The sequence below is a fragment of the Pipistrellus kuhlii genome, unplaced genomic scaffold (assembly GCF_014108245.1).
Source record: "Pipistrellus kuhlii isolate mPipKuh1 unplaced genomic scaffold, mPipKuh1.p scaffold_m20_p_2, whole genome shotgun sequence".
Classification (NCBI taxonomy): Eukaryota; Metazoa; Chordata; class Mammalia; order Chiroptera; family Vespertilionidae; genus Pipistrellus; species Pipistrellus kuhlii.
The window spans coordinates 167902432-167927355 of NW_023425515.1; the positions used below are offsets into that span (position 1 = coordinate 167902432).

At 56.8% G+C, this 24924-nt stretch overlaps 1 protein-coding gene across 2 annotated transcripts in view; it reads right to left on the reverse strand.

Annotated features, from left to right (window-relative positions):
- The window catches only part of SLC2A1 (solute carrier family 2 member 1), a 29374-nt gene continuing 4450 nt past the window's right edge, over positions 1 to 24924 (reverse strand). Inside the window, exons 1-10 of one of the 2 annotated variants that reach the window (XM_036445423.2) lie at positions 23851 to 23856; positions 16140 to 16161; positions 5553 to 5713; positions 5147 to 5387; positions 4368 to 4530; positions 4082 to 4269; positions 3778 to 3882; positions 3163 to 3264; positions 1682 to 1885; positions 1 to 1089 (exon numbers count right to left, since the gene is read on the reverse strand). In XM_036445423.2, coding sequence (XP_036301316.1) covers positions 889 to 1089; positions 1682 to 1885; positions 3163 to 3264; positions 3778 to 3882; positions 4082 to 4269; positions 4368 to 4530; positions 5147 to 5387; positions 5553 to 5713; positions 16140 to 16154 — 1380 coding nt within the window. In that variant the 5' untranslated portion in view covers positions 16155 to 16161; positions 23851 to 23856 and the 3' untranslated portion in view covers positions 1 to 888. Of the gene's footprint in view, positions 1090 to 1681; positions 1886 to 3162; positions 3265 to 3777; positions 3883 to 4081; positions 4270 to 4367; positions 4531 to 5146; positions 5388 to 5552; positions 5714 to 16139; positions 16162 to 18041; positions 18138 to 23850; positions 23857 to 24924 lie in introns of those variants that run through there. The other variant, XM_036445422.2, reaches the window with a different exon arrangement.

Sequence of the window (24924 nt, forward strand, 5' to 3'; positions counted from 1 at the left end):
TTTCTAAAAACCAGCCATTTATATCTGTTTAGGTAAGTTACAGAGGAGTATGGTGGTGTATTTACAAGTTGGTTTGTCCAGGTATACTATAACTTAGTGTCTGTACTTAATATTGACAAAAAAATATATAAATATTTCTATCTATACACAGCAGGGCAGGAGCATCCGCGTGTTCTTGAGTAGTTGAGTTCTCCGTCCCCCACGGCCCTCCTCTCGTGGTGATCGTCCGGCCTTCAGTGCAGAGGAGACTAGAGTCTGGCAGCCCAGTCTGGCCCTTCCCCTCTCCTCCCTCCACTCCAGTGCTCCCAAACTGGTCTCAGGCAAGGAAAAATTAATGAGTGGTTGGGTAGGAAGAGACGGAAATGGGCGAATCCTAACGGAGCCTGACCCCTAGGGTGGGGAGATTCAGGGCCGCACGAGCACGTGGCCCTGGCCACCTCTAGGGGTAGGAGCCTTGTAGTTCATAGTTCGATTAGTGTGTCCTTGGTCATAGATCCAGCCCTACAAATTAGCTTGGTGAAAAAGGCAAGTGCGTCTAGGCAGGACTTCGTCCCCACCCTCAGGCACTGAGCCATTCAGGGTGGAGCCTGAAGTGTGGGTACAGGAGACTCTGGCTGATACAAAAATAATAATAAAATCAGTAATAAAAAAAAAATTATAAAACCTGTTGCTCGTCTGAATAGACCTGAGCAACAGTCTTGCTTTTGTTAAAACCCTGGAGGCGTTAAAAAGTCCTGAATATGCTTCTGGACATCACTGCTGGCTGAAGAAAGGAGCCCAGGCCCAGCTCTGCTGAGATGTGTCAGTGTGGAAGTCGTGTCCAGCGGCCAGTGCTCGGAGACCCTCGGGGCTGCTGGGAACGGGCTGGGCCGGCGGTGGGGGGGCTCCTCACACCTGGGAGTCGGCTCCCAGGGGGTGGAACAGCTCCTCGGGTGTCTTGTCGCTTTGGCTGGCTCCCCCCTGCCGGAACCCGGAAGCAATCTCATCGAAGGTCTTGCCTTTGGTCTCAGGAACTTTGAAGTAGGTGAAGATGAAGAACAGAATCAGGAGCACCGTGAAGATGATGAAGACGTAGGGGCCACACAGTTGCTGAAAGACACAGACACGCTTGTTTAGAGTCCTGACTCTCCACATTCTAGCTGTAGGATCTTTATTTTTTTTATTTTTTTTAAAGAGAGGAAGAGAGTTAGAAACTAGAGTTCTTAGTTAGAAACATCGATGAGAGAGAAACATCTATCAGCTGCCTCCTGCACACCCCCTACTGGGGATGTGCCCGAAACCAAGGTACACGCCCTTGATCGGAATTGAACCTGGGACCTTTCAGTCCGCAGGCTGAAGCTCTATCCACTGAGCCAAACCGGTCTCAGCTAGAATCTTTGATAAGTCACTTTACTCTTGAGGCCTCTGATCTGAGAAAGGGAAAACCCACCTACAGCCCAGGAGTGCTGGGGTGATTAAAGGAGAGCCTGCCTGCCTACAGTGGGCATGCAATAGGCTCCAGGGGTGCAGGTGCCCATTGCAGAGCAGAGTGGAGATAATTCAAAGCCAAGGAAAGAACCCTGGGGCTGAGGTCAGGGCTCTCAGCCGGGTAGCCTGGGCTTCTGAGACTCAGTCCAATGGGAACAGCTGGGAGAGCCCTTGGCAGGGGAGGAATGGTGTGCGGAGAAACGGGGGCTCTCACCTCCACATACTGGAAGCACATGCCCACGATGAAGTTCGAGGTCCAGTTGGAAAAACCGGCAACAGCAAAGGCAGCCGGGCGGGGGCCCTGGCTGAAGAGTTCGGCCACAATGAACCATGGGATGGGGCCAGGACCAACTTCAAAGAAGGCGACAAAGCCAAAGATGGCCACGATACTCAGATAGGACAGCTGGGGCACCTGCTCCTGTATAGGACAAGAGAGAGAGAGGGGAGGAGTGTTAGATGGGAGCTTCAGGAGACAGATTGCAGAGGCGGGCTGGGCTGGACAGCAGCAGGCCTGGGGCTGATCCTGGATTTACAGAGGGAGTGAAGTAGCCCGCCTTGGGGCTCAGTTTCCTCATGGGAACAAAATGATTGACGCCCTGCATGGTGGTGGTGAGCTCATCCGCCCTCCGGGGATGGTCACGCTGTGCCTGCAGGAGCGCTAAGAAGAGATCCCTGCGGCCTTGCTCTGGGTGCAAGCCAGTCTGCCGGTGGCGGGTGTCAGAAGCCTTGCAAGGCACCCAGCTCAGGGCCGGCACAGCATAGGCCTCAGACGTGTGGTTCTATATGGAATCACTGCCACCCTGAGGAGGCCACAGAGGAGGTTATGGGTTTTGGCCCAGAACCCAGATCTGCCACTCGTCACTGTGTGCCGGGCCTCTTAGAAATCATGGGACTTTCTAAGTCTCAGTTCAGCTGTAAAACCGGCGTACTGGCGCCTTCCTTGCGCAGAGGTTGGACACATGAGGGTTCGAGTACGTGAAGTGCCTGGCACAGGTTATCACAGAGGTTCCTCAAGGGCTTGCAGCCAGCAGGCCCGCGGTCAGTGCCTGACTTTGTCCTTATCTGCCACGTTACTAACCTCCCTGGGACTAGGTTTCCTCATCTGTAAAATGGGACTGACTACTGACTGAGCTACACGGAGTTGTGAGAACTGAGTGAGATCAGGCATGTGTTCACAGATGAAGACACTTAAAGGGTCAGCATCGGGCCAAGCAACTCGCGGGGAGAGGGGACTTGGGGTCTGCGGCTGGAGTGCTGTGGTGGGCCAGCTCCGTGCAGGGAGGAGCCAGCTCCGTGCAGGGAGGAGCCAGCTCCGTGCAGGGAGGAGCCAGCTCCGTGCAGGGAGGAGCCAGCTCCGTGCAGGGAGGAGCCAGCTCCGTGCAGGGAGGAGCCAGCTCCGTGCAGGGAGGAGCCAGCTCCGTGCAGGGAGGAGCCAGCTCCGTGCAGGGAGGAGCCAGCTCCGTGCAGGGAGGAGCCAGCTCCGTGCAGGGAGGAGCCAGCTCCGTGCAGGGAGGAGCCAGCTCCGTGCAGGGCAGGATGCGAGTGGGCAGAGTGCAGAACTAGGGAGATCAGCAACCCCAGCCTCTGGTGCCGACGGCCAGGCTGGGGCTGAGGCAGGCACTTTGGAATCAGAAGCAGCCCCCGTGAGCTCTGTACCCACCCTGCCACCTCACCCCTCACACGGTGCCAACTCACTATTAATGCCAGAGCGATGGTCATGAGCACGGCACAGCCCGCCATGCCAGCCAGGCCAATGAGGTGCAGCGTCCGCCGGCCAGCTCGTTCCACCACAAACAGCTGTGGGCAGAGAGAATGTCAGTGCACCCCCCCACACACCACATGGTGCCACGCTGAACCCCCCCCCCCCCACCCAGAGGTTCGCCCCAAGAGTGGGAAAGCCACGTGGCACTGCAGGGACCACGAGAAGATGGTACCCCCTCCTCCCGGGGACTCGGCGTGGGGGCCACACGGGGAGTGAGGGAAGGGAGGCTGGCACTAAAGCCCGACAGGAGCCAAGGGGGCTGAGAGCTGGCCCTGGAGAGCCAGACAGCCGAGCACCCCGACCGTGACCTTGGGCAAGCATCGCTCATCTCTGAGCATCCGTGTCATCAGCTGTCTGATAGGAGTAATGAGCTTGATGAGTTGAGGACGAGGCACTCAGGGAGCACATGACACAGGCCTGGCCCGCAGTAAGCGCTGCCACTCAGTCATGCGGCCGAGAGGCTCTAAGCTGGACCCTGGCTGCTGACCGGGGGGGGGGGGGGGGGGGGGGGCGGGCGGGCAAGGACGGGCACAGACTCACAGACTCACCGACACGACCGTGAAGGCGGTGTTGACGATGCCGGTGCCGATGGTGGCATACACAGGCTGCTGCACGCCCGCTTTCTCGAAGATGCTCGTGGAATAATAGAAGACCTGGGGACAGAGGAGTCATGGGCGCCGGGGTCGGGGGGGGGGGGCGGGGGGGCCGGGACACAGGGCGGGCCCAGGAGGACGGGGACGCTGCAGCAGTTTGGTGATCAGGAAGGCCCCTTTGGCGGGGGCTCTGTCCACAGCATGCACCTGACCACGGGGCTTGGCTGGGGCCACGGGAGGGCGGGTGTGGGGCACTCACGGCGTTGATGCCGGACAGCTGCTGGGACAGCTGCAGCACCACGGCGATGAGGATGGGCTGGCGGTAGAGGGGCGAGCGGAACAGCTCGGGGATGGTGACCTTCTTCTCCCGCATCATCTGCCGCCCCTCCTCCTTCATCTCCTGCAGGTCCCGGGTCACGTCCGCCAACCCGCGCAGCTTCTTGAGCACTGGGGGGCACGGAGGGGAGGCGGGCGGCTCAGAGCAGGAAGAGGGCCGGGCGGGGGCGGGGGCGGGGGCTGGGGAGGGGGCAGGGCCCCGCCCGTACCACTCTTGGCTCTGTTCTCCTCGTTGCGGTTGATGAGCAGGAAGCGGGGGCTCTCGGGGCAGAAGGGCAGCATGATGCACTGCGCCAAGGCCGGGACAAAGATGATGCTCAGCAGCAGGGGCCACAGCTCCCGGTTGCCCATGATGGAGTCCAGGCCGAACACCTGGGGAAGCAGGGCGGGAGGAAGCGGCTGTGAGCGCTCCAGCCCCGGCCCCACAAGCAGCCCCTGCGGGCCGGGGCCTGGGCCGCTGTGTGTCTGTGCTGCTTCAGGGAAAGGGCGCGGGCTCTGGGGCTCTGCCCTGATGTGAGGCTGCGAGTTCTCTGACCTCAGCTCCCTCACTGGGAGGAAAGGAGGACCTGCTTCCCGGCATCAGTGAGAGGACCAGTGGCCCAGGGCACGGGGACTGCCCCTCGTCCACGGGCCTCTCAGGCACAGGAGCAGGACAGCCCCAGAGAGGGCTCGTGCGGGGGAGACACGGAGGCCTGCAGCCATGGCAGAGCCCGGCCAAGGCGAGCCACCTCCGTGGCCTGTGGCTGAGTTCCCAGGCGAGGACAGAGGCTGAGCGAGCTGGGCCGGACGTGCTCTCCTGCCACAGAGGCCCAGGGGGAACCACGCGTGGCGGCGTGTCCTCTGGGACCCGTGCTAGGCCGTCCCAGGAGGCAGGGCTGCGGAAGGTGGGGCGAGAGGTCTAGCCGGGGGCTGTCTGGACACCCTCTCAGGAGCCACTGGGGCTGCAGGGCGGGGGCCGCGCGGGGGGAGCAGACCCTGCCCCACTCACCTGGGCGATGAGGATGCCGATGACGATGCCCAGCTGGTGCAGGGTGCCCAGGGCCCCTCGGAGGGCCGTGGGGGACACCTCCCCCACGTACATGGGCACGAAGCCCGTGGTCAGGCCGCAGTACACGCCGATGATGAAGCGGCCCAGGATCAGCATCTCAAAGGACTTGCCCAGTTTCGAGAAGCCCATGAGCACCGCGGCCATGAAGGCCAGCAGGTTTATCATCAGCATCGAGTTTCGCCTGCGGGTGGGGGAGAGGGTCACAGGTCAGGTGGGTCCTTTGATCCCCCAGACTCCCCAAGGACTGGGTCCTAGGGAATATCCGGGAATAGGCAGGGACATCTCCTCCAACCGCCCCCACTCCCATCCGGGACACCCCGGGCGGGGCCGGGACCCCTGTGCTCACCGGCCAAAGCGGTTAACGAAAAGGCCCACCGAGAAGGAGCCAATCATGCCCCCCACGGAGAAGATGGCCACGGAGAGGGACCAGAGCGTGGTGAGCGTGGTGGGCAGGATGTTCTCCCTGTAGCGGTGGAACCACGTCTGGTTGTAGAACTCCTCGATCACCTGCAGGGGGAGAAGCAGCCCGGTGGGCGGGGGAGGCCAGGACCCAGCGGCTCTTTTCCCTGGCACTTGCCACCCAAGGACGGGCATCTTACTGCAGGATGCCGAAGAGGGCCCTGTACCTGGCCACGCCCTAAACTCACCGCGTGCTCTCTTTTTTTTTATTAATTAGTATTTTTAAAATATATTTTATTGATTTTTTACAGAGAGGAAGGGGGAGGGATAGAGAGTTAGAAACATTGATGAGAGAGAAACACCGATCAGCTGCCTCCTGCACACGCCCCACTGGGGCGGTGCCTGCAACCAAGGTACAGGCCTCTGACCGAAATCAAACCCGGGACCTTTCAGTCCGCAGGATGACACTCTAGCCACTGAGCCAAACCGGTTTCAGCTGCATGTTCTTTTTTTTTTTTTTTTAATGTTTTTTATTGGTTTTTAGAGAGAGAAACATCGATTAGGCTGCCTCCTGTACGCCCCCTTCACCCCCCAACTGGGGATCAGGCCTGCAACCCGGGCATGTGCCTCAACTGGGAACCGAACCAGTGACCTCCTGGTTCGTGGGCTGATGTTCAACCACTGTCACAACAGCCAGGTCTACTACTGCATGTTCTTGAGCCAAGTCCCTCCCCACTGTGGGGCTGAGCTTCCCCAGGTGAGGAATAGGGGCTGGGCTCCGCCTCTGGCTCTCCTCCGCTGGGGGAATGGTGCCCCACCCTGTGGGTGGTGCGTGCTCAGCAGGACCTGCTGGGGACGACGGCAAATGCCCGGTGGAGGAGGTTCAGGCATAGAGCCGGGCGTTGAGAGCAAGTGCTCCTTCCCACTTGCCCCTTTCTCCTCAAGGAACCTAAGGCCCCAGCTCCTGTCACCAGGTTTCCCCCCCTCCCCCCTCTGCGGGAGAGGAAATACAGCCCGACAGACAGGTTCTGCCATTCCAGAGGCCCGGGGAGGGAGGGAAGGAGGGCAAGCTTACGGGCTCTACGCTCAGGGCCCGGTGTGCCAACGTGCACACAAGCCACGCTCATGAGACTCACTCTGCCACCCTTTTGTCTCCCAGGCCCAGCTCCTTGTGGCTGGACTGGAAATCCCATCCTGAAGGCCCCATGGCCCCCTCCCCTCTCCCAGGTGCCCAGCCGGGAAACATAGGAAAGGCTTGGACGAGGAAGTAGTTCTAGGAACTGCAGCCATCTGTCCTAGCACAGGCCTGCCCGCCATCCCCGTCCCTCCCCAGGGGAGGGCCTGGCCGGCTCCCAGGAATGTGAGAGGCAGGAGGCACTGGTTATGCCTGAGCACCCTCTCTCTCTAACTCCAGGACACGCAGACACACACCTAAGGCCATGGGACCGGCCAGACCTCCCCGGCCACATGTGCAGCGGGCACAGGCCCAATGTACCCAGAAGCAGCTTCCTGTGCACACAGACCTCACACACATATTCATGCCCACGTCACCTGAGCATTCCTGGCATCAGCCACTCACAAACCTGCGTGCCCCTCCTCCCCTCACCACTTGCGGCTCAAACAACCCCGTTCCCATCCCAGCGCCCTTTGCTGCATCATGCTGCAAGTTCATGCACACTTGGCAGATGCATCTCTTAGACACCCTCCCCTGGCCCTGTCCTCGGCCCTCCCTCACCTTCCCAAGTCCCAGGGGTCTAGCAGAAGAGGAGGCTGCGGTTAGGCACAATCACCAAAGGGGAACCGGAGGCCTCCGGTCCCAGGAATGCCATGAGCGTGCTGGGCCTGGCCGGAGGTTCCAGTGGATCCCTAGCCATCTTTTCTCAGCCCTGCTGCCATTGTCTGTCTCAGGTGTGGAGACACCTGGCAGGCTGGGCTCTAGGGAGTTAGGATAGGGGCCATGGGGAGTGGGGGGAGGAGAGAGGCAGCTCCAATGATCTACGTATTTATCCCAGGGAAGCCAGACAGTACAGGGTTAGGGACCTCGACACAAAGGCAGTCCCAGCTCTGTCCTTATCTCCAGCGTGATCAAAGACTAATGATCTCATCTCAAATGACAACATTGGAAATGCCTACGCTGTAGGAAGTTAATGAAGTGTCCTTACGGTGCTTACATGGTACCTGGCACCATCCCTAGGCCAAGGGATCCCACCACGTCCCAGTCCTGCCCTGAGGGAAGTGCAGACCATTGACGAAGTCTAACAAAGCCTGCATTTCACAACTCAAACCAGGGCTCCTGCCAGCTATCAGTCCAGCCTCCCATCTACCCATGCCTCTACCTTAGCCCTGCATACCACGTTCCCACCCCCGTGGCTACCCTGCCGGGAGGGCCCACCCTGCCTTACCACACTAAGACCTTTTGAGATCCAAGAAGTCTGTCCTCCCGGAGGACAGGGACCCCAGTGGATTCACACCGGGGCCTTTCCCAGAGCTGGTGCCAGGGACGCCTCGTGAGTGAAGGAACAAGTCCATGGAGAAAGGGCCCTAGGCCCTCCTTCTGGAAACCCCTGCCTCATCTGAGGGCAGAGAGAAGGCGGGTTCCAACAAACAAAACAAAACAGAGTGCCTGTGTTCCTCAAGGGACAAAGCCACCCCCGAGGAGGACCGGCCAGGAACAGGAATGCTCTGGTTATCGGCCCCGAGGAGAACAAGCTGTCCTGGATAAGGATACGGTCCAGATACACGACATGCCTCCGAGGCCCCACACTCTCCCGACCTGTCATCCGGGGGAAGTCCTGCTCCCTCCTGTCACTCTCTCTGCTGCCCTTAGCAACCAGACCTACACACAGCGAGAGGTGCTTGCCCCAGAGGCTCCTAAGTTGTGCCTCCTGCAGCTCTCAGAATCTCCCTGTGGTTCCGATGGTCGACCACAGAACTGCCCGCACCACCTTTTTTAGATTCTGCCAAGAAGTCGGCAGATGGGACTTGTCTGAATTGTGCACCAAGAGTCAACAGGTAAGGGCTGAGTGAGGACTTCCTGCCTAACATGAGCTGCAGGGTACAGGCAGAGGTGTCTGTCTGGGCATTTCAGGCCTGTAAGCCTCTTCTTGGGGCTGGCTTGGGGCTGGCTGGAGGAATATGTGCAAGTGAGGTGTGACTGGACTCCCCCCCTTCACCTCCAGTTAAGTCTCCTGCTTGTAGTGGCAAGTGAGAGGGCCCAAAGCTTATGCAGGCCTGGCTCCTGCATGGCTCATGGGCCCCTCTGCTACCTTATGGGGTTGAGGAAAGGGGAGCAGCCCAGCCCTCCACCTGGGAGGCCCCGCGCTCATCCTCTCTCCCCGCAACAGCACCTCTGGCCAAGCTGAGGCTGTGCCGTGGAGCCCTGCCTCTTGGTCTGAGACCCAACATTTCTGGGAAGAAGCGACGCCCTGTTCTCCATTCCTGCTGCCGGTGTGGGGGCCGTGTGTCCTCTGGCCCCTGCGGGTCCATGCCCCACGAGGTGCTCAAAGCTGGCCCTGGCCCAGGAAAGGCAGGGAGACAGATCCCTGGGGAGCCAGGAGAATGAGAGGTCCTGGGATCACTGCTTCCATCCAGTCACTGCCCGCAGCACCCCCCTTGCAGGGGCTGGGTACCCCGAAGGGAAGAACCTACTTACTACCCCCCTAAAAGAACCCCACAGATCCAGCCTCCACAGCATGTCTACTGGCAACATCCTCGGCCCGGCTCCTGTGTGAGGAGAGGCCTGGCCCGGGCTTCTCCTGAACATGCCACCTCATGCGCCCTCATCCCACGTGCTCGTCACAAGCCTGGCAGACACCCTGGGCCCTGCCATGACCTCCATCCGACCAATCACCAGGCCCTGTCAGTTCTGCACTCGCCCCTGGCACCTGCCCCTCAAGGACGGTCCTCACGCAACATCTGCCCTGGGTCGGATTCTGCTCCTGACTCCTCCCACCTGCTGAAGCCAGAGTTCTCTTCTCATAATTAATCCCCAACATGGCAGGCAGAGCCCTGCCCATCCAGTGCCCAGGCTCAGCTGCCCCTCTCCTCCGCTCCCTTACAGCTCATTCACCCTGCCAAGGTGCATTCTGGGGAGAAAGGGAGGGTCTTATGAGGGGGGGACTGTCAGGAGTTGGGGCTTTTAAGGATCTCTGCCCAGTTGCCCCCTCATTGAACTAGCGTGGCCTGCTCGGCGACACTGTGGGGGCCCACATGAGAAGTGGGTGGGCTCTGGGCAGGTGAGATCCCTCGGTTTCCGGTTAAAAGCGATGTCTCACCCTAGCCGTTCTCCGGGGTAAATAAGCATGGGGGGTGGGGGGAGGGAAGCAGGCTTACGTCACGTCTGACTCGTTGGGAATGATCCTCTCCTGCCCCCACACCCGAGCCGCTGTGGGTGACGGACCACATGCCTGCTGTCCACACAGGAAGTTCCCACTTCCGCCCTGCCCTGGCAGGAGGTGGAGTGCGCTGCCTGGCCCACGGAGTAAGCTGTTACTGCATCACCGCGCGTCCCTGAGGACCCTCCGCTTTCGCTTTCAGAGGCTTGCCATTTGCGAACTGCAGGGAGACGAAGCATTACTCTTAGGAATTTATACTGTGGGCAAGGACCCAAGGCTAGCGCCAGCCTCAGACTGCTGGTGGACAGTCAGCCCGGGAGAAAAACGCGGCTTTCAAGGCCTTACAGGACGTGACCACTCACCTGACAGGCAGTGAGCTCCCTTACAGCGGGAAGCATACCAGTCACAGTTCAGAGCAGGGCTGGTAAACATTTTATGCAAAAGGCTAGGTAGGAAATACTAGGGTCTGCAGACCACATATGGCCTCTGTTGCTTCCTTTTCTCCTCCCCTACCCCTAATCGTTTAAAAACATAAATGAAAAACATTCTTAACTTATGGGCCGTCCAAACAGGCAGCTAGCTGAATGTGGCCTTCTTGCCAACCTTGATCCAGAACTCTAGTGGATGACTACCAATAGAAGGGGTGTTCTGGAACCTCTGGCTGTCTCACCATCCTTCCCTGCAGACATCCCTCTCGCTCAGGAGGCCGGGGCCTTCTACAATAGATCATCCCGAGAGAGACTCAGAGCTCCCGCTCAACCTTCTCTCCTCTCCCAGAGACATTACTGTGGGGATGAAGGGGTTAACAGCCAGGCAAGCTTTGAGAAGGGCCAGCTCCTCCAACTGAGTCCCTCAGTCTGAATTTGACCCCTATTTCCTGTTCTCCCTTTCTGTCCCCCCCCATCCCCACAGCTGGAGCTGCACCCCATCCTCAGCCCGGAGTTTATGTCTCTACAGCAACTCTCAGCCACGCCCCAGGGCCAGCTGCTGGTTCAGAGCCAGAGGCTACAGGTGGGGCTGGTCAGAGAACCCTGCCCCTCGCGTCCGCTGGGCCACAGAAGGAGCTAGAAGCTGGGCCCCACCCGGCCGCAGAGGCCCCGACCACCCAGGCTGCTTCCCGGTTAGAGCCCGGGCTTGGCTTCTCCCCAAACCCAGCCAGGCCTTGGCACTGGGCTCCTCCTCACGGGGGCCTGGCCTCCGGGGTGTTCCCTGCAGACAGCCTCTCTCACCTGGGATGGATGAAGTGTCTCCTCCGCCCACACAACGCCCCCATGCTACCGGGGTACCCCACGCCCCTGCATTTTCCTTTGTGCTGCTGCTCTGCCTTCTCCCGGGGGCGCTGCTGACCGTCTTTCAGAAAAGGCACTAACTCTTCTGGAAAGCCGTCCTGATAACCGCCCTCCTCTGTCTCTGGTTCTCAAACAGGACATCCGGCAATGTGCGGAGGAGCCATCTTTGGCTGTCTCTCCGGTGGCTTACTACTGGCACCGAGGGGGCACAGATCAGGGGTGCCGCCAGACATCCTACGAGGCACGGGGCCCCGGGCATCTAGCTTTGAGAAAACCCTGCTCTAGGGCCCCTCCCTCTCCTCCGCTCCCGCTGGCCGGTCCACGTTTCCATGACGGCCCCGAGGAAGTCACTACTAGGTACTATGTGCTCCCCCCACACTGAATGTCAACACGAGGACCGTCTGATTCATCTGTGTGTCTGGGGCTCGGCGGAGGCTGGGGATAGGAAGAGCTGTCGCATGATATAGCTGGGACAGGGCGTCATAACGTCAGAAATTGTGTAAACGGTCGAAATGTCTGCATGTGACTCAGCCTGGCTGGGCTTGGAAGTCGGAGCAGGAGGGACCAGCTGGGCAGCAGCTGGAGGTGGGAAGGGGGTTTTCCGGGCTCATCAAACTACAGTATGATGGCTGGGGTTTCCACAGTGGTCAAGGGTGGGGCCTGGAGCCAGACTCCTTGGGTTCAAATCCCAGCTGTGTGTCCTTGGTTTAATGGCTTTAGCATCTCTGTGCTCCAGTTTCTTATAAAGGAGGGATTATAGTGCCTACCTAACGGGGTGATGGAAAGAATCAATTGCATTAGGATTTCTAAAGCACCGAGAACAATGCCTGACACACGGGAAGCGTAAGCGGCTGTGTTAGTGGAGATGGGGGAAGGGGAGAGGGGAGCCGGACTTTTTAGATCTAGGCACAGGTAAGGAAAGGCGCAGCCTGGTGGTGGTGGTGGTGGTGGGGCAGAGGGCTGGGACTGGGACACTAGCTCACCAAGTCACCCAGTCACTGGGTGAGGCAGACCTTGCTGGCTCTCCAGGCCAAGCTCCTCCTTTGTCAAACAAGGAGGGGCAGCCCAACTGTGTGTTTTCTGAGGATACCTCATCCTTAGACGTGCCTGACGCTGTCCCTGGGCCAGGAACTCATGGTTCCTAAATGGCCGTTAGTCATCCTGTTGGCAACTCAGCCACCTGTGGCGGGAGAGGCTGCTTCTCCACCCAGGCCGATGCCCTCGTTCATTCGTTCCCTCTGCGGCTGGGCTCCCCTCCCGCCTTCTCCCCCAGGGGGCAGGCGGCCTGGCACGGGGCCGCGGAGGGTCACGGAGGCATGGGGCCTGGAGTCCACCTCCGGCTCAGCCTCTCTCCCCGGCCGGGGGACCTCACCTAGCCTCGGTTTCCTACTTCACAGCCTCCGTCCCACGCACCTTGGGAAGCTACTGTGAGGAGATAATTTATGGGGAGCTGCTTTGTAAACATTTAAAATGATATTATCGTTAATTAACCACTTCCAGGAGGAAGCCCTCCGGGGCTGTTTTATGGAGGAGCCTGAGCTTCGGGTGATTAAGAGCAGCCCCGGAATGCTCACCTCCCGGACAGCGGGCGACCCATCAGCCCGCGCCGTTTCCTAAGAGAAGGTCTCAACGGACCGGGCAGTCGGCCTGACCTGTGGGCAATCGGCTGGACCATGCCGGCAGTTAGCTATTCGGCATTAGGGACACACTTCGTACCGCTGCATCTCACACAAGCTGCCCCCACGCCTGGGACACCTGCTCTCCCTCACCGTTAAGGTTTAAGGCAGGGGCCTGCAGGCCGTATACGGCCCAAGAAATCGTTTGGTCCGACCCTGCCAAGGCACTGGGGGTGAGTTCATTAAATGATTGATCAAATATAGCAGGCTCATTTTTAAGTTGGTAATGTTGTATGGCCTGGGAATGAAGTTATAAATATCCACATGGCCCTTGGCTGGAAAAAGGTTCCCCACCCTGCTTTAAGGTGTAGAGCAGCGGCCAAGTCCTTTGAGAAACCCTGCCTCTCTCTCCCACCTCCACACCCCGGCATCAGTCATTCCTTCCTCTTTGCTCCCGTATACCTTGAAGCCCTCTGATAATTATACTGGCTTTTCCCGAAGGAGAATCTCCCCATCTCCTGGGAGGCTGAGTCTTTGGAGGGCAGAGTCCTGCTCAGACCATGTGTAGGCAGCTGCCTGAGGGCCAGCATGTGCCCACCACTCTGTCCCTCTTGTTTAGGACACCACCTGGCACAGTCCCTATGGAACGAAATTGCAGAATCCCCGTGCCCAGCCTGCTCTGAGCTGTGCTTTCCGTTCTCGCTCTGACGTACTCTCCCCTCTTTGGGTGTTAAACGTATCCCTTCTAATCTGCCTCTGGCTGGGGCACAGGGGCCAGCCTTGTGAGAAGTGTTTGTCAAGTGCGAGAGTAAATAGATGGAGCGCGCCCCAGGAAGTGCTGCTCGGCTCAGGGTGTGCGTTATCCATTTCCACCGCTCGGGTCCCTGGCTCCAGTCCTGAGGCTGGCTCCTCAGTGACCTTTGGACGGGTGCCCACACACGCAGTTTATGGGCTCAGCTGGGCCCGAGGTGCTGCCCACCTGGCCTTCTAGAGGCCCTGGCTAGCTGCCCCACCTGTCCTCCACAGCACGTCTCACCTTCCACCTATTTCCGATGGGACTGGAGGCCCCAAGACCTGGAGGACTTTGCTCAGGATTTGTCCATATCCGCAACCTCAGAAGCATTAGTCCCTCCGGCCAGAAGCAGCCCCTCTGCCTCTGCTCCACCATCTTCCTCTGGAGGCGCTCCTCCTGGCTCCTCCTCACCCCCTTCTCCTCTGCCAACTCCTTACATGTTAAAAATGAAGGCTTGCCCTAGCCAGTTTGGCTCAGTGGATAGAGTGTCGACCTGTGGACCAAAGGGTCCTGGGTTTGATTCCAGTCAAGGGCATATACTTTCGTTACAGGCTCCTCACGGCCTGGGCCCTGGTGCAGGAAGCAACCAATTGATGTGTTTCTCTCACATTGATATTTCTCCCTGTCTTTCCCTCTCTCTAAAATACAATGGGAAAATATCATTGGGTAAAGATTAAAATAATAATAATTACAAAATAAAATGAAGTCTTTATATTTCTTCTTTTTAAATATATTTTTATTGATTTCAGAGAGAAGGAGAGAGAGAGATAGAAACATCAATGATGAGAGACTCATCGATTGGCTGCCTTACCACTGGGGACTGAGCCCGAAACCTGGGCATGTGCCCTTAACTGGAATCAAACCCAGGACCCTTCAGTCTGCAGGCCAAAGCTCTATCCACTGAGCCAAACCAGCCAGGTGGCCCCTCTAGCTAATACCCCTCTTCTCCCTTCTCCACCATGTCTCTCCTCTTTCCCACTCACCCTCTCTCTTCAACTGGCCACGGGGAGGTTTCTACTCACATGGCTCCCCAGTGGGTCTTCCACATCCAGAAATATGGGGCTGATTGGTCCAGGCTGACCTCCAGGCCCCTACAGCGTTCCTTCACTCCATTCCTCCGCCCACTATTCCCGAGTGCCTCTTACGATGGATGGACAGGCAAACCCAACACCCTGGCCCTCAGGTGCTTCCATTCTTCCTCTGTCTTGTGAGGTTTTGTCTCTTAGCTTGAAAGTGCCAGCTCTCCTCCCGCCTAGGATCCTCCTCTTCAATCAGTGAGGCTTGGCCCTCACTTCTCTCTATTCCAATCTCTCTAGAACAGTCTCCTCTCCCGCTATTTGAATACCAATGACCAACCTGTAGCTTTTCTCCAGCTGGTCCCTAAGAAACCGACCCCACGTCCAAGTGCATCTCGTACATCTCTGGTGGTGCCATCCCAAACCTCCATTCCTGCACGGCCCTCAGGCCCTGTCAGCGCCTCCCAAGCCTGAAACCTAGAAACAACTCTGAAACCCTGCCTTCTTGTCCTCACACCTATCTGATGACCAAATCCTGCCCATCCTTCCTACTCAGTGTTTGTTTTTCCACCCCTATTGCAAGAGCAGCCTTCTCACCAGCTTCCCAGTCTCTAGTCTCACATGTTCGGATCCATCCCATTCCCTAGACACCCGGATCATCACCCCAAAATACAAATCTGATTACTTCTGCCCTCCTTCATGGGTCCCCGCTGTCCTCATTCTAAACTCCACATTCCCTAGCTTGCCCTAGCCCATGGTCAGCAAACTGCGGCTCGTGAGCCACATGCAGCTCTTTGACCCCTGGAGTGTGGCTCTTCCACAAAATACCACGGCCTGGGTGAGTCTATTTTGAAGAAGTGGCGTTAGAAGAAGTTTAAGTTTAAAAAATTTGGCTCTCAAAAGAAATGTCAATCGTTGTACTGTTGATATTTGGCTGTGTTGACTAATGAGTTTGCCCACCACTGCCCCAGATGGTAGTGTGCACATGACCATTCTTTGCCCCCTCTCCCCCAAATATGTTATTATTGATTTCAGAGAGGGACAGAAAGAGAGATAGAAACATCACTGATTGGCTGCCTCCTGCATGCCCCCTACTGGGGATCCAGCCCACAACCTGGGCATGTGCCCTGACAGGGAATGGAAGCATGACTTCCTGGTTCATAGGTCAATGCTCAATCACTGAACCACACCCGTCAGGCCCACATGCCCAGTCTGACTGTCCCATGCCACACCGGTGGCTGAATATTTTACAGATGAAAGCTACCCTACCCACAGGCCCTTGGTGGCCAGGCTCTGGCTTAGCTGTGGCCTTCTCAATCTTTTCTCTCCTCCCATTCATCCAAGTCACACACCGGACTTTCTCTCCTCTGGGCATTTTATTCCCCTCTCTGCAGGGTGGAGGGCCCCTGCTCATCCCCACCCTGATGTTTCTGGAAAACACCTCCTGTGTCCTGCTCTGAGAGCCCTAGTTCTGTCAGTAACTCACTATGTCATCAGTCATGACATCACTTCACCCAATAGTTCTCAACTTTGGCTGCACATTAGAATCAGTTGGGGAGCTTTAAAAATTCGATGCCCGGGGGAATGGGGTGGCTGGGGAGAAGTCAATGAGGGAAAAATGAGCCTTATGTAATACTTTAAGCAATAAAGACTTCAGCTGAAACTGGTTTGGCTCAGTGGATAGAGCACAGGCCTGTGGACTGAAAGGTCCCAGGTTCGATTCCAGTCAAAGGCATGTACCTTGGTTGCGGGCACATCCCCAGTGGGGGACCTTAATAGGAGGGACCTTGTTTCTAACTATCCCTCTCTCTTCCTCTCTGTAAAAAAAAAAAAAATCAAAAAAATTTTTTTTAAAGAAAATAAAATAAAATAAAGACTTTAAATTAAAAAGAGGAAAAACAATTCGATGCCCAAACAGAAGCCCAGACCAATGAGCTCAGAATCTGGGAGTGTCCAGGGAATCCCAATGTGGCCTCAACCTCCTTCTATGATGATACAGATTTTCCGTCTGTAAGGATTCCCAAAAAAAGCCCGCTCCGAGGAATACACCTTGGCAAGGGCTGTTCAGAGAACTTAGCGAAGCAGGGCTGGTGGCTGCACCAAACACGCGCCCTCAGTTCCCATCCCAGAGAAGCTGAGAAAAGCTCCTTCATGACTCAGCAGGCCAGGCCTTCCTGTGACCTGCTCCTCAGCACAGGGCGTAGCTCCGACAGCCACCCTCCGCCTGCTGGGAGGAGGCCCAGCTCTGACTCCGACACCACCTTGTCCTTCCCACGGGCCCCCGAGCCTTGGGAGCTAGCCACTCTCACTTTCTAGCCTGAAAGCGAATGTCCACTCTCACTTCGCCCTCCCCAGGGAGGTGCAGCATTTTACACTCACAAGCAGGTCGGTCAGGAAGGGGTCGTGTAAACAAGAACGTGGCTTCTGACACCACCATTGACTAGCTACAGGACCTTGAGGCCATTAGTCATGCCATCCACCCTCATCTGCCCAGGGCCAGTTCTCAGGTTCGCAAAATGGAAATCACCGCCCAACCTCAGGAACATATGCAGGAGGCCTGGTGTGGAGGAGGGAGGGAGGCAGTCCAGTTCCCTTTCCTGACTGCTTTCCTCTTCCCTCCTCCCTGGGGCAAGAGGGCTGGGCTGAGGTGATCACCAGGGTCCCTCCTAGTGAACAAGTGAGGGCAGATCTGGGATGCGTTGTGGGGAGAGGAAGTGAGCACAGGCCTTCAGCCCCTGCGGGTTCCCTAGGGCAAGACGCCATTTGTGTTTTGACTGGCAGAGGGCCTCCAGGGAGAGGAGGCGGCTCAACCTAGAGTGGGAGGCCTTATAAGGAGTGTGCTGTGCGTGGATGGGTGTGAGCACAGGCTCAGGGGCCGTCAGGCCCGGAGGGCTCCCCGGCAGACTGGTGCTGGACACCCGCTCCATCCCTGACGAGCTGCGTGATGCCAGACAGGTGCCTTCTCTCCGGCTACTCTCTCCATCTGCAGGATGGGCATGGTGGATGCTGCCCACCTGCCTTTTAGGGCAGCAGGTGAGCAGCCAGTGAGATAAGCACCACGAGAGCCCTCTCTGGCCCCAGGTACCACTTAAAAGCAGCACCGTTATACCAGGGATTGCTCTGATTATTACAAATGTCTGCGTTGTAGAGGAGGCTGCTCAAGGTCCCTTCTATGAAGACCCCATGTTTCTATAGGTTCCAAGCTTCTAGAATTCTGAAGCCCCAAGAATTTAAGGCCAATGGTAAGAACCTCTGACCTGTTCGGGGCCAGAAAAGAGGCAAATGGTGAGTTGGCATAAATGCCTGACACCTCAGAGGCCGGGTGAGTGTGTGAGAGGGTGTGCAGTGCGAGCTGGTGCTGATAAGCCAAGGAAAGCAGAGCACTCACCTTCTGGGGGGCATTGATAACCCCGGTGTTGTAGCCGAACTGCAGGGAGCCGAGCACTGCCCCTCCCACGGCCAACATAAGCGTGCCGGTCAGCTTCTGCAGAGAAAAAAAACACACACTGTTACAGGCAGCTCTGGGCCGGGTTACTACAGGGCAGAGCCTGGGCGGGCAGGTTCTCTGGCTCAGGTATCTTGCCTGACTCCTGGCGCTCCACCAGCCTTTCTCCCAGGAAACTTGGCCACTTTTTGACTCCAGGTGCCCTAACCAGCCCTCCTGACTTCTAGACACCAGGCTGGCCAGACTCATTCTGGGCGGAGGGGGAACTGGGTCTCCTCTCTCTCTCTGCAGCTAGGTTTCAGCTACAGATGGACAGGCCTTGGCTTCTCTGGGGTGTCATTCTCTGGGTGGAGCCATGCCGGGGTGCAGGTGGCTCCAGACTGTTTGGGGAGATCCAGGAAGCAATGCCCCTAGGAAAGGGGACCAAATTACACGGGAGAAACTACAATACATAGATGGGTGGGGGAGGGGGAGCCTTGGATTTGGACTCAAAAGGGGCTAACTTCTGATTCTAGTCTGCCTGCCTACTTGCTCTGTGAATTCTAGCGCGCTAAGTGTTGATAAGACTTAGCTCCCCCGCTCGTCCCAGACCCTCTGTTTGCTGGTCTGCAAAATGGGAACAGTTTCAGGCTGATCAGCATTGGAAATGTGGTCCCATCCTTCCCTCCCTCCATTCACCGTGGGAAACGGAGCCCCAGGAGGCAGAGGTGAGGGAGAGCAGAGTTTCCAGCTCGCTCAGAGGTCTACAGAGAGCCAGGCTGGAGCTCAGGGTTCCAGGATTCCCCACCTCGTGTCCCTCACGTAGCCATCCTGGACCTTGAACCTCTCAGGGTTATTTGGACACAGATGACATACGGCTCAGGAATGCGCTCCGGAAAAGTACATGACAGGAGGCAAGCAGAAGCATGGGGCCAAGGCTTTTCAACGGGCAAAGGGGAGAAAGGTGGTGGTGGGTTTCTGCCCCCCGGATGCTGGGGCCTGAGAGCAGCAGGCAGGTGGGCCCTGGGTGACGAGGCCCCTTGCTAGAGAGTCCGTGCCTTGTAGCAAGAGCGCCTCTTGTTAAAAGAGGAACTTTTTTTCTTTTAAAACAAAGAAGTCAAGAATGTGACATGCGGTTTGGCTCAGTGGATGGAGCACTGGTCTGTGGACTGAAAGGTCCCAGGTTCGATTCCGATCAAGGGCATGTACCTTGGTTGTGGGCACATCCCCAGTAGGGGGTGTACAGGAGGCAGCTAGTGGATGTTTCTCTCTCATCGATGTTTCTAGCTCTTTATCCCCCTCCCTTCCTCTCTGTAAAAAAAAGCAATAAAATATATATTTTTTAAAAGAAATGTGACATTAGGCAGGCCCTTAACTGGTAGTGAGAGAATGGAGCCAGGGGAGGGACAGCAAAGAACTACCGTGGACATCACACCAGGCTGGGCCCTGAGGAGAGGGCTGGCAGCTCACAGTCCTGAGCCATGCCCTCATGGCTCTCAGCTCAGCCACGCCTTGTGATGGGCCTCAGTTTCCCCACCGAACCCTCACTGACAGCACTGGGCTTAGCTGCTCATCAGACATGTTCCCAGTGTGGTCTTTCCATTCTCTGCTATGAGGCCAACACTGAGAAAGCCGAGGTTTTCACAGCAGAGGCTGAGGAGGAGGAAGGGGCTTCGGCCAGCCCGAGGGCGCAAGCTCAGAGTCCGCTCTTCACCGGTGAGCGCTGGGCCCTTCCTTTCCCCAGCCCCTCCCGGGCCAAACTCTGGACATTCATCCTGGATGCCGGGGCTTTCTTCGCGGCAGGCTGCACCCCCTTTAAACCCTGTCCCTCCCCGCCCAGCACCCCAACCCCACTCAGCTCACCCCAGAGCCCCCAGAGCGCCCTTCTCTCAACCCCTGAGGAAGCCTTCAGACCCAGGGAGTCAGGTCTGAGTGGCTGGTGAGTACCTGACAGCCCCCTCCGGTGGGCCCCAGCACAGCCCACTCATAGGCTGACCCCTGGACTGAGGAAGAGGATGCGGAAGGCACGGAGCAATGGCAGAGGCGGGGCTGAACGGTGGCTGCTGAACCTCACCATGTGAGCGTGTTCCGCCTGGTGAGTCACATGCTGGGGGCTGTCCAGCGGGTTGTCCAGAGTGTGACAAACACGGTACGACAGAGATGTTTCTCTAGTACACAACAGAGTAAGCGCAAAACAAGCCATGCGGCCCCGGCCAGTGTGGCTCAGTTGGTAGGGCGTTGTCCTGAGCGCTGAAAGGCTGTCGGTGGTTCGGTCCCCTAGGCACATGCTTGGGGCTGCGGACTTGATCCCTGGCAGGGGGTGTGCAGGAGGTGGGCGATGGATGCTTTGCTCTTGCATCCATGTTTCTCTCCTTCTCTCTAAAAATAAAAATATTTTAAAAAAAATCCTCGATATAACGAGCGATGCAAACCTATGATTTAATAAAACGTGTCCCAATTATATAATGCAATATTAACTTGGGACAAACACCAAGATATATTAAGTTAAAAAAAAAAAAGCAAGCTTCAGAGCAGTATGCTATATGCTACTTTTTGGGAAATAAATAAATAAATAAGGCTTGGGGTATAAATATCTACTTATTTAAGGGCACATAAGAAAGATATTTTAGCCAAAACTGGTTTGGCTCAGGGGACTGAAAGGTCCCAGGTTCGATTCCAGTCAAGGGCATGTACCTTGGTTGCGGGCCACATTCCCAGTGGGGGGTGTGCAGGAGGCAGCTGATTGATGTTTCTCTCTCATCAATGTGTTTCTAACTCTCTATCCCTCTCCTTTCTTCTCTGTAAAAAAAATCAATTTTATATATCGATATATATATTTTAGGGGATCTGAGTAGCAGAGGCAGCTTTGGCACATTTTTGAACTTTTTACAAGCCCTGAAGTTTCATATGACTTAGAACAAAGCAAATGAAGTGAAAAATGACACAGATGAGATGTGTCCTGGTAAAAATCACGCCGGTAGCACATGAATACATGAGGCTGCGGCCGGGGCCCTGTGAGAAGTAGTGCTGTTATCACAGGCCCTGTTCTCAGTCTGGCTGGCATCTTCCAGGGGCCTCTCTGGGTCTCTTTAGTCACCCCCGGGACCCCGACCAGCAGCTGTCGCCTCTGGCGGCTGCTAGGAATCAAGGACTGTGCTATTTGGCAGGTCAAGGTCAAACTCTGCTATAGAAAACCTGCCTGTCCACGCCCTGGGTTATAAGCACATCCACCCAGGCAGGCTGCTGCGTGAGGACCCACAGAAACGCTCGGGGATCCGTGCTGACATCACGGAAGAGGCTTCTGGTCCGGTGCGCAGGCCAGTGCGGTCTGAGCTTCAACCAGCCGGTGGGAGAGGGCACTGTGGGGGTCCTGGGCAGAGAGACTTCTGGTTTTGCCTGGGGTCCATCAAAGATGGGTTCTGCGGAGGGGACACCGGAGTTGGGCCGTGAAGGGCTCCATGCAGGGAGTCTGCCAAGCGGGGAAGGTGGTGGCAAGACTGCATTCCAGGTAACGGAACAGCATGTGCGAGGGGAAAAGGAGGCCCCATAGGGGGCCCCTGATGAAACAGGAGGTGCTCAGCGTGGCTGGATGCGAGGTGCCCATGCTCTCTGGTAGGCACCAACCACACAGTTACACTCCTTCCCCCTGCGCCCACCAGACCCAGCTTGGCCGCTGCTGGCCTTAGGGTCAGGAGGCCCAGGCTGAAGGGCAGGGAGCTGCTTCCCTCACCGTGGACTTGGGATCTGTGGTGGCCCTGGCTCTGGTTTCTTCACATAGGAAATGGGGACGAGAGTTCCTTCCCTGCAGGATTGCTGTCAAGGTCTGAATCAGTGCCCATCATAGAGCTCGCAGGGTTCACTAGACAAGTGTTTTCTGAATCAGGGGAGGAGGGGAAGCCACCCTCGGCCGGGCGGCCATAGCACCGTCCGCTCCCACCATCCCTGTGGCTGGAACTGAAGCATGGTGACGGAATCCATTTATTCAACATGTATTTATTTATATTTTGGGGGGTCAAGCTAACGGACAAGTTGGTGGTGCCTTAGGAAAGGGGTGCAAACCCCACGGCCTGCAGTTTTCTTAGGAAGCCTTTTCTAGGGGTGCATAGTCATGTGGAGCCCAGGCCCTGAGGCCCCCCTGGGGATGGGACTGCCTCTACAACACCCACACTCCTCCGGGCCTTTCCCTTGCCGTGTCTGCTACAGTCCCCCGCTTTTGCTCCAAGTAGCTGGGAACACTCACCTGCTGTTTACCCACCAGACTGGGAACTCAGTAAGCAGGGCCTAGAGTGCCCGGGGTAGGACACAGCACAGGGACTTTGTAAAAGACCCACCGCTTCTGAATTTAACTTTTGGACAAAACTGGCTCTGTGTGTATCTGCTCTGCCAGGACGGTATTCACTCTCACGGACTAACTTGGCCATTTGTCAGTCCTCCGATGAGCACTGAAAGCTCCGCTCTGAGAGGCGGAAACAGGCCAACAGGAACGGCCTACCCCCACCCACCGGGCTGGAGAGGAAAGACCACCGAGCCCAGTTTACCCCCGACACCCGTCGGGTGCCCCAGACACTCCAGGTCAGCAACGGCTCAGGCCCAAGGTCCCACACCGAGAGGGACAGCACACCCCCAAACATCGTCCCCTCTGTACTAAGTCTGGGGGTCCGGAGCCTCGCCGAGAGCTCCCCCTCCCCCAGAAGCCAGCGGTGAGGTGTCAGCAACTGGGACCTCTCCTCCCACACACCGAGATGCTGCTGCTGGCTCTGGCCGGGTAGCGTTGCGAGCAGCATAGCCTTTTGACTTGCTGCGTGCCCTTCCTCGGACTTGGCCTTCAGCAGAACCTCGGTGGATCCTGGCAGAGGGAGGGCAGGTGGCTACTGCCATTTGGAGTCAGGATGTGGCTCCCATGGCTTCCCCAGGCGCAGGGGAGCAGGGGACACAGACTTTGTAACTGGTTGGCCCCCAGCTCTAAAGAGATGGGGACTGAGGGAGTGGGAGCTTACTGGGTCCATGGCAGCCCCCTTTGTACTTATTTCCTGTACATTTCTTTTTAAAGATTTCACGTGAACAGCATTCTGGGTAAAAAAGAGAAAGCCCAATGCCATGGCTGGGTGGCTCAGTTGGTTCAAGCATCATCCCATCTACCCAAAGGTTGTGGGTTTGATTCTCATACCTAAACTGCCAGTTCAATCCCATGTCGGGGCATGTACAGGAGACAACAGATCAGTGTTTCTCACACTGATGTTTCTCTCTCCCCCTCTCTCTCTCTAAGGTCAATGAACATATCCTTGGGTGAGGATTAAAAAAAAAGGCCCAAGAAATTGCATAATAGCCTTAAAACCCCTGTGTGAAAAACGGAAGCAGAAGGTCAGGGCAGCGGCCCAGGACACCCAGCGGACAAAGCCGCTGCTGGGACGGAGTTCTTTGGATTCCTGTGCTGCCTTCTGCCCTCTCTGCCCTTTCCTCCTCAGAGCTGAGCAATGGCTTATATGGCCCCAAAGCCTGACCTTCCGGGGACCTCAGGCATTTACTGCCTTTGAAGCCATTCGCTTCCACCCTCCCAGGGATGTCAGGACTTGCCGGGCGGAGCCTCTCTGTCCCCGGCCCCGGAGGCAGAAGGCACTGATCAATCCTTTGTGTGTGGGGAGCGGTCCTCATCAATCTTTAAAGCAGGAGGAGAGGAGGGAGCCGCTGAATCTAGCAGCACCTGCAGCACCTGCAGCACCAGTAAGGGGCCAGGCACCATCCCAGGGGCTGCTGACACACCCCATTTCACCACGATGAGCACACGCTGGGGAGAGATTGCTCCCACCTTCACAGATGAGAAAATGGGGGGCTCGGAGAGGAACATGGGTACCGGCACATCCCTCGGCTTCTGTGACATTTCAAGCGGGGAGGGAGGGGTCTCTGATGCCAACGTCTGCCCTTCCTGCTCCTGTCCTCCCCGCTGCGCTTCCGGGTTCTGGCCCCTGAAGGAAACAAGGTTTCTACCTGGTGCTTTCTATGTAGGTCAGATCCCCATCCAGCAGCGCGGGGCCTTGCCCATTCTGAGTCAGAACAGCCCAGGCCCAAGCTCCTGGCCACTCGGGTGGATTTTGCTCCAAGGTCGGCGACAACGGCCCTTGGACCGAGTCCAGCCTGCCAGCTAAGAATGGGCTTTATGTTTTCTTAACGAGCTGGGGAAAAGGACTAATATTTTGCGGTGCAAGAAAATTGTATTAAATTTCAGTGAGCCTTAATAGAGTTTGATTGAAACACAGCCACGCCACGCTCACTGGTTTATGTATTGTTGATGGCTGTTTCTGTGCGACAGTGACAGGGATGAGTGATCGTGGCTGACGGTGACAGAGCCGGTGATATTTACTTACTACGTGGCTCTTCACAGAAAAAGTTTGCCAATTTCTACTTTAAGCCCCAGGTCCCCTGAACCGCGCTACGTGCAAACTCGATGGGTAAACGGCACAGGATTTTCAAAGCCTTTCAGGCAAAACCACGTTGTTCTCCCTAAATAAGTAAAACGGGGCTGCTCCTAAAACGAGATGTTAGCAAAACCGGTGTGGCTCAGTGGATAGAGCATTAGCCTACGGACTGAAAGGTCCTAGGTTCAATTCCGGTCAAGGGCATGTACCTGGGTTGTGGGCACGTCCCCAGTAGGGGGTGTGCAAGAGGCAGCTGATCGATGATTCTCTCTCTCTATCCCTCTCCTTTCCTCTCTATAAAAAAATCTATAAAATATATATTTTAAAAATATAAAATGAGATGTTAAATGCAAACAACTAACTCCCTGGGCTGTGTGTGTGTGGGCCCTGCGTCAGGACCTGGACACCTGGAGAAGCTGCCACCCTGAGGGGGT